The 13,583-nt window shown below is 41.0% G+C and overlaps 1 protein-coding gene across 3 annotated transcripts in view; it reads left to right on the top strand.

Moving 5' to 3' along the window:
• The window catches only part of BEND5 (BEN domain containing 5), an 873,054-nt gene that overhangs the window by 729,612 nt on the left and 129,859 nt on the right, over nt 1-13,583 (top strand). For all 3 annotated transcript variants that reach the window (XM_074545835.1, XM_074545834.1, XM_074545836.1), the window contains one exon: nt 1,668-1,779. In XM_074545835.1, coding sequence (XP_074401936.1) covers nt 1,668-1,779 — 112 coding nt within the window. The remainder of the gene's footprint in view (nt 1-1,667; nt 1,780-13,583) is intronic.

Below are 13,583 nucleotides of genomic sequence, written 5' to 3' on the forward strand. Positions count from 1 at the left end.
TAGGAAGTTTTACAAAATAATTTTGTATCCTTTGGTTCAGAGGAAAATATTTCTTCATCAGGTTTGGAAATGAATTTCATCCTCTGGTTTCGTCCCCTCACTTTTTAAAGTATTTCACTTCTGTTAGTTTTATTTTCCTTTCTCTTTGCCAATTAAACCTATGTTTTGGGTCTTCAGATTCTTAGATTTTTTTTTTTTTTTGTCAGAGGATAGCACTGCTGGAGTGAATCTCTTGTTTGCATAGGTGTGTTTAAAAGATTAAGGCTGAACAGACATTCTTGTAATAGACATGGGATCAATGAAAGCTCTTCTTTTCTCAAGAAGCTTTAAGGCTTAGCAGCAAGGTTGATTTTTTTGTTTGTTTGTTTTAACTATAGAAGTTGCATCTCTACCTGGGCTTCTATTATTTGTATGATCTTCTATGGAATTCCTGAGCAAGAATTTACCCAACTCATCCCAAGCTTAGCTTGAGATGACACAGTTCTCTTCCTGCATGTGTCAGTAGCCAAAGGTTTCCTGTGTGATCTTTACCGCAGGCAACATATGTGATTTCTACTTGTGCCACTTCCAGCTTTCTAATTTCTTTCTCAAATTTCAAAATTTCAGTTTTAGTGCTTGCTCTATCAACAGCCTCCTGAGTTTCAGTGGGGCCTCCCAAAGAATTTGGAAACCTCTGCTCTGTGGGGCTGTGAGCAGCAGAATCCAAGTCAGGACAGGGTCCTGGGAGGGATCTGAGCCAGGGCAGGAAGGAGAAGCCAAGGTGGCATCCATGCTCCAATGCCTACAGGACCTGATGGCCAATAAGCATTTTAACTTGTTGATTTGCTTGGCTAACTTTTGTGTAGGCAATTGCAGGAGGGGAAGACAGAGAGGCCCTGGGTTAGTGGAACAATGACATTCATGCTTTAAGTCCCTTAAGCACAAACCTGATGGCCATTGATCATGAAGAGCCCTGCTGAGTCAGAGCCTGTCTGAGGACAAGCTGAAGGTCCAGTTTGGTGGTGCAGTGTGTGAATCACCCTCAGCCTGAGCTCCAAAGAGAAGGAAACCTCCAAGGGCAGGCAAGGCTGCTCCAGGCTGCCAATTGTCACTATAGGACATGAGAGAACACAAGCTCACACTGCTGTTCTCAAGGTGAAGAAAAAAGGGAGTTTATTTTCTGACTCCAACATTTATAGTTTTCCAAAAGTGACAGGGGATTGGAGGGTGACAGTGCCACCTCTCCAATGACACTGGTCAAACCAACAGTCTACCAACTCTCTCCTCCTCCATAAAGGAATGCAAAACAATGAATTATTTACAGAAAGTGTGTGAGAAAGTTCACTACAAGAATGTCAACATCAGAAGGCCTAGAAAATCTTAAAAAAACAGGGTGACAGCCAGGCTGGGGAAAGGCAAAGGATGCAGTGAGCACAGGCTGTGGAGGGGGAGAAGGCTGAATGGCCAGAGCTGATATTCCAGTTGATATTGTGCTGGTGACATTATTTCTGAAAGGTGCCATTGCTGCAGGCTCTCCTCAGGGAAGGGTTTGCTTGGTTTCCCCCATGAGAACAACACTTAACTACTTCAGCCACAGAATATAACTGTAATTCTGCATCTGATCCAAGGAGAGGCCTCAACCCTGCTAATTCTGTTTCTGTTTTATGTGTGTGTGTGTGTGTGTGCAGGTGCTCCCTGCTGGGCTTCGATCTGAACCGGCACTGGGCCAATCCCTCTCCGTGGGCTCACCCCACCCTGCACGGAGTGAAGGAGCTCATCATCGACATGTACAACAACCCGGTGAGTGGGGACACAGCTGCTGAGCCCCCCTGGTGCTGGGGGAGCCACCCCTCCACTGCAGGAGATCAGGGAACAGCTGGGCTTTGGCCACAGCAAGCATCAGAAGTGGAGAAAGCACATGGAATGATGCTCAACTCAGATTAACTATGAAATAATTCTGAAAGCAGGGCTTAAATTCAGTTGAGCTGCTCTCATGCTATGAGCAGGATTCAAAACAGCAGGCCGCCCAAATTGAATTAGGGAATGGCAGCAATGCTTAATCTGGGGCTCTGGCAGTGGTGGCTATGTGGTGAGCAAGGCAGGAGGGGGAGAATGTTTGCAAATATTATATAAAGACACACGCACACACTCATGCTCACTCAGAGAAGCAGAGGTGTTCTTGAAGGTGAAATCTTAGCTAATCAGAGGAGATGGATTGAGGAGAATATGGAGAAGAGGAGTGGGAGGGAGGCAGACAGCTATTGAATGTTTGACATCAAAGCGCGAAAGGATTATTGAACGTGGCACCTAAGAAAAACTGCTGGGGAAAAAAAAATGGATATGGGTAGGAAAAAATCACTACCAAAAAATAAGAGGAGATTTTATAGATTATTATTTTTTTCATTATAGGATTCCTGGTATTTGTCTTTTCTTTCTGCTTCTCACAATGGAGAGGGAATTTAAATCTTTAAGCCCCTGAAGTTTTGCTAATTTTTCCTTTTGTTTTTTCTTTCTTTCCTTTTTGTTTCTGTGAAAAAAGAGCCTGGCTAGCCTTGCCAATAAAGAAAGAGGATTCTTACCCCTGGCTACATCATGTATAGGATAAGACCTTTAATTTAACTCCTGGTTTTCCCAATACATCTTAATTAGACTTTTTATCTTCCAGTAATACCTGTACAGAGAAGATTTTAGGTACAAGGAAGATAGGTTAATAGATAAGATCATCACATATGGACTGGAATCCAATTGCATGAAAAATATTTTCTTAGACCACTAATTGTTTGGCACAGAATTTGTCTTTCTATTCAGTTTCTGCAGCACCTTGCACTGTGCACTGTGCCTCTGACCAAGGCTCCTAAGCTCTATTAAAGTGATGATGATGATGGAAAGGCACAGAAAGGAGCTTTGGAGCCAGCCTGGTCTTTCCTCTGTTTTCTACCTCGAACAGCAAAATAATTTTTGTTCCAGTCAATGCAGTGAGCATGCAGATTGCTTTAAGAGGTTTCTTCCCAAGAATGAAGAGGTCCTTAAACATTACAAGAAAGTTGGGTGTAGGGAAATGCTTGTAGCCAGTAAGGCAACAAATCCTGGCACTATTAAAAATCACTGTCAGTAAAGTAAAGCTATTCTTGGAGGTAGGGGGAAGTTCTTTTCAGCTTCATCCCATTCTAAGGAATCTTTGAAAATTCTGGTAGCTTCCAGCTGTCCTATGTGTGAAGAATGAATTCATTTGCTTTGGTGGCTAAAATGAAAAATCAAGACCAAAACTGTTTGGTGAGAGCTAATCTGAAATGGAAATATTTTTTTCCTCCATCTTTCTGTCTCCTGCTCTCCCCAGTGATCAACCTGAGATGAACCAGTACCAGTTGATTTCTTTCTGAGGGAAAGAAAAGGGAGCTTATTAAACATTTAATTTTCAAGGTTATTTAATTTTTTTTAATACTATTTTAGATTTTTTTTATTAAAGTACCAGCAAAGTTCAGGTTGCTCTTCAGAATTTCATTTCTTAGTGAATTAGCTACTCACCAAAAAAAACCTTCTTGTCTGGCCTTGTCAACACCAGCCTTTCTGGCAGTTTCAGGGATGCTCAGCAATGCAATGCAGTATATGGGATTACTGTTATTTTCAGGAAATACCAGATTCTTATTCCCTGTGATCCCAGTAATATTGGTATGAAAAGACCATACCCAAAGTGCTGGAACAAAGGGGGAGACAAGCCACGTGCCATGGGGCTGTCCATGCACCATCCTGCTTTAGCAGTGACTGCTCTTATTGAGTTATGACAGAGTGCCAGAAAAAAACCTGCTTTGAATCCCTTCAGGCAGCTAAAAATTTTAGGTGCTTTTCAGGGGTAGAATGTTACTTTCAGATGACTAATACATGATGGATGGCTGGCTGCATGCACAGGTGACCTGCTGCAGGAGAACTGGTGTCAAACCGTGTCACATCAGGCATTTTGCATTGGAACACATCTGTCCTGCCACCCTCTCCCCATCTAAAGTCTTCCCACACTGGGGAAAATGAAATGAAATGCAAAACCCAATTCTCTGAGAAATTATGTAATAAAAAAAAAACCTTCATCCTTCCCACTGCAGACAAGATCTGCTGTGAAGGGCTGTCCACAGAAGACTGGGTTGTTTAAAGCAAGGGAAGTTTTACTTCAAGTTGCCATTGCAGAACAGCTCAGTGCAGGACTTTTAGATGTATTCATTCCCTTAAATCACTTAAGGAAAATTAGCTGCCATAAGACCATAAAACCATGTTTTGAATATTGCTGCATAGGAGGATTTTTCCTCTGCTCTGCAGTATGGGAGATAAGCTCTTTCCTTTGAAAAAAAGTTCATTCTGGAGCAGAGAGGATGAGTGACACAGAAATAAGTGAAGTGGGTATGAGGCACACGCACAATGCCACAGCCACAGAGATTCCAGCACTGAGTGTTCCAAGGCTGAGTGTTTGCTGTAGTTACTGTATAAAAATAATCCAAAGCACTTGTGGTTCACTGTTTTTCTGGGTTTTACAAAGTGAGCTTATTTTATTTTATTTTTAAAGTGTTTCAGATTCCATAAGGACCACATTGCCCTTGGGAGGGAATGGATGGGTTGAGAAATGAGAAACAATAGGAATTTTGATCGCCACTGATTTTGACTCAGTAACTCTGATGATCTGTGCCATCATGTTGACCCACATGGAGTGAGGGGATATTCTCAGCTATTTCTAGTGGTATCAGTCTTGCAGATAAGACTGAAGTGATACTCTCCTCTAGATCATGTGCTGCTGGCTGGGGATATTTCATTCCCAAGCCCTTTTCCGGCCCATGCACGAGCCAGCAATGTCTTCCCATCACTCCACCAGATGATACCTGCTGATGGTTTCCCTGTCTGTGCTGGAGCAGGTACCAGAATGATCTCAGAACATGAGTGTATTGTTTAAACCAACTCAGATGGCTCTTGCTTGCAGTTTGTTAAAGCATGTTTGTGTAAGCCATTGCATCACCCTTTAAAAACAGATTTAGTGAGTGCACTCACTGTCAGCTCAGCCCCCTTGCTATGACCATTGTGATGTGGCCTCTTCTCTCAGGGACTGGTGTTATTCTCCCTTCTAGACCTTTCCCTCACCGAGTTCTCCAAAGGAAAACTCCCACACAATAAGCAGCAGCTCAATGTTTTACCTTCAGTGTTCATTGTGCAGCCTTGTCCTGTGTTTGCTGTGCCCTGTGCAGATCCTGCTCTGAAGACAGAACTGTTCATCTCCTTGTGGGCTCCTTTGTTCTGCTCACTGCTATACCTTGGGAGCATTGCAGAGCTGTGGATTATTTCGCCCTCTGAGAGACAAATGTTTCATCCTTGTGTGCATAGGAAGGAGTTATGATCACACCTACTCATTGGTGATAGATGGTTTAAGGTGCCTGGAATCAGATTTGTTTCATGTCACTCCGCAAAGACTGATACCTGCACTGTCTTGTATCTACCCCTTGCTTCTGCATGGAAGATTGGGATTGACTATTTCTGTCATTTGGTCCTCCCAGGACCTAAGAGACAAGGATGCGGCTGCGATTGACCATTTGGGACTAATCTGTTTCAAGTCATTTGCTCCTCCCAAGTGAAAATACAGACATGGGATTCAGGGCTCCCAGGCACTCTCAGCACTGGAGTTTGTGTTCTTTCTTCTGTGTTTCTTCTGTTCTGCCTGTTTTCCACCTCCTGTTGAATTGATGCTGGAGTCCTACAAGCAAATGACTCCTTTGCTAGATGCTGTTCACCTTGTGCCCTGAGTGAGCCAGAGACCCATCCAAAACTGAAAAAAACAACTTACCACTTAATGGATGTGTCCCTTAATTAGCATCTCCTTTGTCATGCACATATATACTAAAATTAATTTAAATTTTAGTATGACCTTTCTTTATCCATTCCTGACTTTGGAGTGCTTGATGTTACGTACTTTTAATACTATTCTGGGTGAAAGTTTTCAATGCAAAATGAAAGCCCCAGCTTGCTAAACTCTGAGTCATCTGCTGGGCTGGAACCTTTAGATCCACCACACAGACATCTGCCACAAGGGCTGATGAATTAGCTGATAGAGGATGGCAATCTGCAGTTGCTGAGGACAGGAAAGAGGGAGGGAAGGAACCTGTGGGCTTTGGGGGTATCTGCTGACAGCAGCATTAGTAATAAGGCAGGATGAGTAAACACAATACTGTAGGCATGGGGAGGGTTGATATTTAAGGGTGAATGACATTTTTTGTGTTTTTGAGGATTTTTTTTTTTTAAGATCCTGTGTGCAGGCTCAGATTTGAACAAAATCATTATTTTCCAATCTTCCTGTCTCTGAGGAGGCCCAGCTTTTGATCCAGGTAGGTCTAAGTGGGAAACAAGTACAGGGGAATCAGCCTGGTAAGTCAATGTAACTGGATTCTTCACCAGATGATTGCGTTCCTCTTCAGAAAGAGAATATATTTGATTTCTTCCAAAGTTATTAAACATACAGTCCTCTGAGTCTGTGTTATAATCTCTCCTCAGACCCTTCTTTAGAGGCTGATGGGTGTTTTCCTTGGGCTGAATATCCTCAGCACCATTTGGAGTGTACTGTCAAGGAGAGGAGTTGTGATTGTGCAGGAGCCATGGTGCTGTGGGACTGCTCCACATGCAGCACATCCAAGCCCCCAATTTCCCCATTATCCTCAACTTTTGCAATGAAATAAATCAGGATTTTTGATTTTTCTCTTATCCCTGCCATATTTTGAGAGAGGTATTCTGTTTTTATGGAAATCTAAGTCACAGAATATAGACATAGAATCTTGGAACTGATATTTTGCAGGTTGCAACTATCCCCAGTGGCAACATTGCTTTAGTGACCTCACATCCTCTCTGCCTTGGACAGTGCCACATTCTTCAACAGACAGCTCCACATTTAGAAAAATGCAGCTGGTCTCCAAGATGTGTGTGCTTTGCTTGGAGAGTGACATAAATTTTATTTTTGTCAGTCCTGTAAAGTGTGTCAATCTCAGAGGCTCTGCTTCCACTCATCTCCTGAAATGATGTTGTTAGTATTACCATCAATGTGATACTGGATATTTGACAAGTAAAGTACAACAACAGATTTTGCAAGGTTTTCACATCAAAACTGTACATTTAGGCTTCTTATGCTATAAGCCCTCAAGTAGCATTTTCTAATCTAACATTTGAATGACTGCAAGCAATTGTTTTCTCTTCAAAAACTCTTCCCTCATCATCTCCCCTGCTCCTGTTATAAATCAGAGCAGCAAACTGGAAAATATTTCACTGGAAAATTATAAACTCATTCTCATTCTAGCTGAAGCCAGTTTGGATGTTAATAAATGTTTGGAAAGGCTGTGGGTTGGGGTTTGGTGTTGCTCAGAACTCACTTGGAGCCAAAGAGATCAGCTGAGGTCTGCATCATCTGGTGTGGGGAGTCAGAGCAGATTAACGCAGGGTAATGAGCTCTGTAACATCACACACTACCTGGCTCCATTTTGCTGTTAGCAGAGCTCTGATACTCCTTTCCCCTGCTAAACAGCTCAGTAGCAGTGAATAATCATTTTTAACTCAATCTTGAATTTTAACAGCCCACTAGGAAGTGATACTCAGAGAGTATCAGACACCGTGGGCTGTCATTTGTACCTGGTGGTTTTCACTCCAATATCAAAACAGCCATTGCCAGGTATTGTCTTTGCCAACAATCCTTGGGATAATACAGTATATGTTATTCTGAGTTCTTCTTAGGCACAATGGCCAATGTGCTGCCTCTTATTTCTCTCCTCCTGAAACTGGAGGAGGGCTCCTCTCTGCTCATGCAGTGTGTGCTCAGCAATGCCTCTGTGGCCATTAGCTATGGCAATGCTCATGTTTGTGCCACTCTGTTGGTGTTGCAGGAGTGCCCTGTTCTGCCCACTTCTCTCTCCCTAGTGTCTGTTGAATGAAGTGTAAATTTCAGTATTTTGAAAATATCATTCTTGTCTTGGTTCTTTGTTGAACAATAGCAAGGGCAACCTTCCTCTCAGTGCTGTAATTTCGCAGTCTAATGTACCCACCAAAAGCTTGTGGATTTGACTATTTCACACTTTCCTGTTGGACCAGCATAATCAGAATAGTTACTAATGCTCTAACTAACATTCTACTTCATATAGGCTGTATAAAAGTATTCCCATTAAACTCCACTCATTGTTAAATAAGGATAAATTTGGTATCTGCTGACAGAAGCAAGGGTGGTGTGCATGATCAGTTTGTTAGCTATGGCATTTTCTGATAAGCAATTTATCTGTGAGCATTCAGAAGTACTCCTCAGTTCCTTTCATGCAATTTTAACAATTCTGCTTCCTGGAGTAAACACCCTCTCTTGATCTAGTAATATGTTCTGTGTTCATACCTGGTGAAGCAGCTTCTGATCCTAGCAACTTTCTTCCCACAGCCCTTTGAACACACACAATATTCAAAGAAACTTGCAAATAGCAGAGCTGGTTTTACACTAGAACAGATTATTTGCAGGAGATGCTGAATCTTTGCCACTGGAGGGTTTTATGACAGGTATTTATTGGAAAAAGGTTAAGATAGAGTTAATTCCCTTTTGAGGCAGTTGAATACACTCAATAAACTCTACAGATTTCCTTCTCATCTCCAATTAATCTATGATTTTTATCCCTTCTCTTTGATTTGTTTTCAACATGTAAATCTTCATAAATATAAATGTATATATAAAAGTGAATATATAATTTCTCTGGTAACTTTTAGGAATCATTAACACTGTTAGATGAAGTTCCACCTGCAACAGTGAACTCCTTGTTAAAGTGATAGTCAAGGAAGGGAGTGCTATCAGGCCAACCAGTGCTAATAGTCTTATTTTTTGCTGAGTAAAATTTATATTTTGAAATTATAAATCACATTTCATCTAAACTAGACAGGCTTTTTGGCTAGTTTTGTTTTGTTTTGATCACACTTGCATGTTCACAGTCTAGCTCTGGATGATGCTCCACTGTATTTTTGTCAAATACTCCAGAATCTCCAGGAAACAAGTCTGAAATGTGTCTACAGCTACAAAATTTCTCTCTGTTTGCACTCAGTCATTCTGCTAATCATTTCATAGTGGTAATCTCTGACACAGGTTGTGGTTTCTTTGGTTGACTAGGTTGAACAGTTTTTTTTGCTATTCCTTTTGGTAATGTTTTTATCTAGAATAGGCACAGTTTCAGATAAAACCAATAACACAAAATAGAATGAAATGTTGTAATCCCAGTGACTAAAATTTTCTTTTTTTTCAACACAGAAATGGCCAGTTTTCATTTGTGCCTGACACTTCTAAGCTGTTCTCCATGATATCCATGATACTCAGACACCTGCATGCAGCACTGCAGACAGATTACTGTCATATCTCTAGATAAGTGTCCCTTTACTCAACTCTGATATTCACACAAGTTTTGTTAATTCCTGCATTCTGTGATGTGGGATGTCTGTGTGCAGTACCTCTAGTACTGCTCTAAACATCTGAGCCAGTTTTGGGGCCTTTATTTGGTTGTTTTTGGGGTGTTTTTCCAGGAATTTGCCATTCTGAGGAATTTCCGGGGTTTTTTTTGGTTTTTCTTTCAGGAGTTTACCACTTTGAGGAATCTCTGTGCTGCTGCAGTTTTTTTGGGGCAGGCATGTTAGTTATGACCTCCACTTTGCAGTGATCTACTGTACACCTTATCTTCTCTTCCAGGTGTTTTATTGCTATTACATGGAACTTATGGCGTTGCTTTCTTAGTTTTAGCTCAGCATCTCAGTCTCTTTCCATGGCTCTTTGGGGCCTTTAGTCAAACTCCTCTCTTTTACCTTGGATCAAAATATTATCCATCAAAGCTTTAGTATCCTCTCTACCATCAAAACATGGTTGTATTTTCCTGGGATGTGCCTAGGGGGCTGAACACAACTCAAATATCCCTCTGAGGAAATAGTGTCTCCTAAAATAGTTTTTTGAAGACGTACAGCCATGTTCTCTATTTTTCTGGGGGCATCTGCCAGCCCCCTGCTGATGAATCAGAGCCATCTCTTCAAAGAATTTACTCCTTGCCAATGCAGGAAAACATTCCCTTTATAAAATACATGTATTTTTTTCTTGGACTGGTTGTACAAGAGGGGTTCAGCATGGATTCTTTTCTCCTTCTGTTGCATCCTCTTCCTGCTTATACATTCTGTAATTCTTACAGATGTGATGTTATTGGATTCCTCTTATCATCTGCATTGGGGAGAGAGGGTTTTGGATTTTTTAATTTTAAGTAACATTAATCAGGGAGTGGCTGACATGTTCAGTGCTGCATTGAGAGTTTCCTCGAGTCTGGGAGATATCATTAAGCTCCTCCTCAGTAATTCTGGTTTCATGTTTCTCCTCCCCTTCTCAGTTTTTCAGCGAGACACAGGAGCACAGGAGTTTGAGATTTTTTTTTTTTAGCCACTTATGAAAAACTCCCTCTTTGCTTCTGCTCCTTCCCCAAGTGCTTCTATAAAGTGGGTCAGAGCCAAGGTCACTGCCAAGTCTGCTTCAGTGCTTGCATTTGAACTGCTGAGCACTGAGGAGAATGAGCTCCTGCACAATGCAGCACTCAATTCCAGCTGCCTCTTGCCAGGGCTGCTCACAGGACGCAAGTGGAAATGCCTGCAATGAGCTGATCCATTTTATTTTCCCCACTTCAGAAGGTGTTGGGACCATGCCCTTTGTTCCGTTTCCCTGGGATTGCATTTGCCTTTTAAGACACAGGGGCAAAGTCACTGCCAGGGCTTTTTTATTTAATACAAAAGAGCTCTTAGTATTCAAAAATGATTTGGAGACAGCTGGCCAAGTGTTTGACCTAACTATGTCTGTTCATGCTATTCTACTGGTGTGAGATAGCAGTAATAGAGCCAGTGGACAATTAGCCCAGTGCATGCAATGAAGATGGGTAAAGTGAAATGCTGGTTTTAAATGAGAATATTGACATAATAGCATCTCAATCAGGCAGCACTGGAATAGCAGTGTAAAATTATACACTAATAACAGAGGAAACCAAGCCAGCAGAGGAGTGACATTACAGTTCAAAGAAAGATCAGAAGCAAAAAGGAGAAAAGAAAATAAGAAAAAAAAAAAAGAAGTCGGGGAGTGGAATTGTATCAACAAGTACTGAAAAATCCCACGATCTCTGTGCATTAAAATTTCATGCCAAAATGGAATGGTAGCACTAAGCAACTTTACTGTCATGCTCAGAATTGCCACAGAAGCAATGAGGGCTCAAAGAATGTAATGACAGGGCCTAATTAAGGGTCATGATTAAAATTGATGTAGAAACCACATTTATAGACTTTAAAAATGACATCTTCTGGAAGCAAGAAATCAAAGAGCCCGAAAGAGTAGAGCATTTTTTTTAAATTTATCCCATAGTGAAGTTTAAGTCTTGATTGAAGATGCACCTGTCATAGAAACAATCTGTAATAATAAATATAAACATGCTCAAATTCATCATTCCTGGTGGAATATGAAAACCAGAAAGACCTTAGAAGGGCACATACTTCTGAAAGGAGGCCAACATAAAATGGAAAAGAAATCTAAAAGCAGTAGCTAAAAGGGCAAAACAGAACAAAATAACACTTTGGGGTGACATAGTAGCTATATAAAATCACCATTGTAGGATGCATTTTTGCAGCTTTACCTTTATAGAGTGCGTTACCCCTATTTGAAAAACTCCAAAACTTATAAAAGGTTACATGAGAAGTTAGAAAAGGGGATTATTAGACTGAAGAAGGTCATTAGCTTTAAAGGACACCCTTTGAAGTCTTGCCCAAATGAACTGAGGAAAAAAAAAGCCCCACAGTACACTCTGGTAAGTTAAATGCAAACCCATAATAATAGCAGACAAAAACAATTTTGAAGAATAACTTGCTAAAGGCATAAAAACTAATAATAAAAACTTTTTCAAACACATCAGAGGCAAGAAGCCTGCCTGAAGGTCTATAAGGTTGATAGATGATCAAGATGTAAAAGAAGTGCTCAAGGAAAATAAGGTCTTTCCAGAAAAGCTAAATGAGTTATTTGCTTTGGTGTTCACAGTGAGGAGCCTAAAGGGAATTCCCAAATTAGAGCTGCTCTTTATGGGGGACAAGTCAGATAACATGGATAACAGTGGTTTAATGGGAGTTTTCATTTTTGAAAGTGGAATTTATACATCTGCTAGCCTTTTTTGGGGGGTTTGATGAGCAAGAAGACATAGGCAATCAACCTGTTGCCTAGTTTGAATTTCTGAAAAGCACTGGTAAATTTCTAACCAAATTATTTTAAAGAAGTGAAGGATACAAGTTGTCTTGGATGATCAGAGCTCTTTGTGCTCATTTTTGCTCTTTGTTTCGTTGTTTCCTTAAACACCCTGTGCTGCCCCACATCCAGGGGTCGGTGTGGCTGCTCTTTCATGAGCTTGTGCATGGCAAAGAAAGCACAGCTCCTCTGACACAGCCTCTTGTGCAATTCCCTGATTAAAGCAGATATTTGATGGCTGGTTTGGTACTATCAGGTTTGTGAACAATCACTGTTCTGTCCTGTGTACCTCTGCATTCCTGTAGCATGTGGTTCACTGTCATACTTCTGGTGCCTGGGGACATCTGAATTTTAGTGGAGTTACTTCGCAGTGCCATATCAAAAAAAAAAAATCATTAAAAAAGAAAAAAGAAGGGGGAAAAAAAAGGTGAAACTCTGTTTTGATGGGAAACATTTATATACTATATGATTTCCCTGGAAAAAAGATCATTATCCTCAAGGGAGGCCATTACATTGTCTTTGTGAAAATATACTGAGATATAGGATAGGCCCACTGATTTCTTGGCATATCCCACTCCAAAATAGTAATCCCATTAAATCCTGTAGACAGGATTCTCCACTGCTTATTTTTTGTGCCTGGTTTACTGTGTCAGCCAGAGCCTGTGCCTGAGAACAGGAATCCTGTGAGGAAAACAGAGCAACTGCCTCACAACTGAAAGGAAGGTAACTAATGGATCCAGTGGGGATATTTAGGCAGATAGGTTTTAGTTACAGAGTGAGTGACTAGAGCTGAACGGATAATTCTGCTTCCCTTCTGCAAAGCATAATAGATACCCTTTATGATTTCAGGTTGCCAGAATCTTTTCCTTTTGCAAACTCATCCTATGAGGATTGTAACGAAGCAGAGCTGCTTCCAGAGTTCCTATTTTCCTTAAACCTGAAAAACTGCTCTTTTAGTTTTATAGGCATCAAAAAATGGCTTAATGCTGGTAGCATTACTAGCTGGCTTTTGCAGGCAGCAACCCTGCAGTTTTGCATATGTTTTCTTGATCTAGAGCCCATTTTAAGCTGTTGAATGGGGTCTGTGTCTCTAATGTTCCCTAAGTGCAATTATGAAAAGAAATTGCTTATTTGAATCATTAATCAGTCTCTGGATAGCTGCAAGTTCTTATATTTCATGGCTGGTTTCCATGATGTATATGACCTATTCCTAGCATTGCTCAAGCTGCACTGGAACAAGACTTAATTCCTACTCTTGTTAAAGCTTTTTTACTGTCTTCCTTCCCTAGTTTATGCTTAGAAACTCTCCCGAACCCAGAGGACCACTATATGCAAA

The sequence above is a fragment of the Zonotrichia albicollis genome, chromosome 8 (assembly GCF_047830755.1).
Source record: "Zonotrichia albicollis isolate bZonAlb1 chromosome 8, bZonAlb1.hap1, whole genome shotgun sequence".
NCBI classification, from domain to species: domain Eukaryota; kingdom Metazoa; phylum Chordata; class Aves; order Passeriformes; family Passerellidae; genus Zonotrichia; species Zonotrichia albicollis.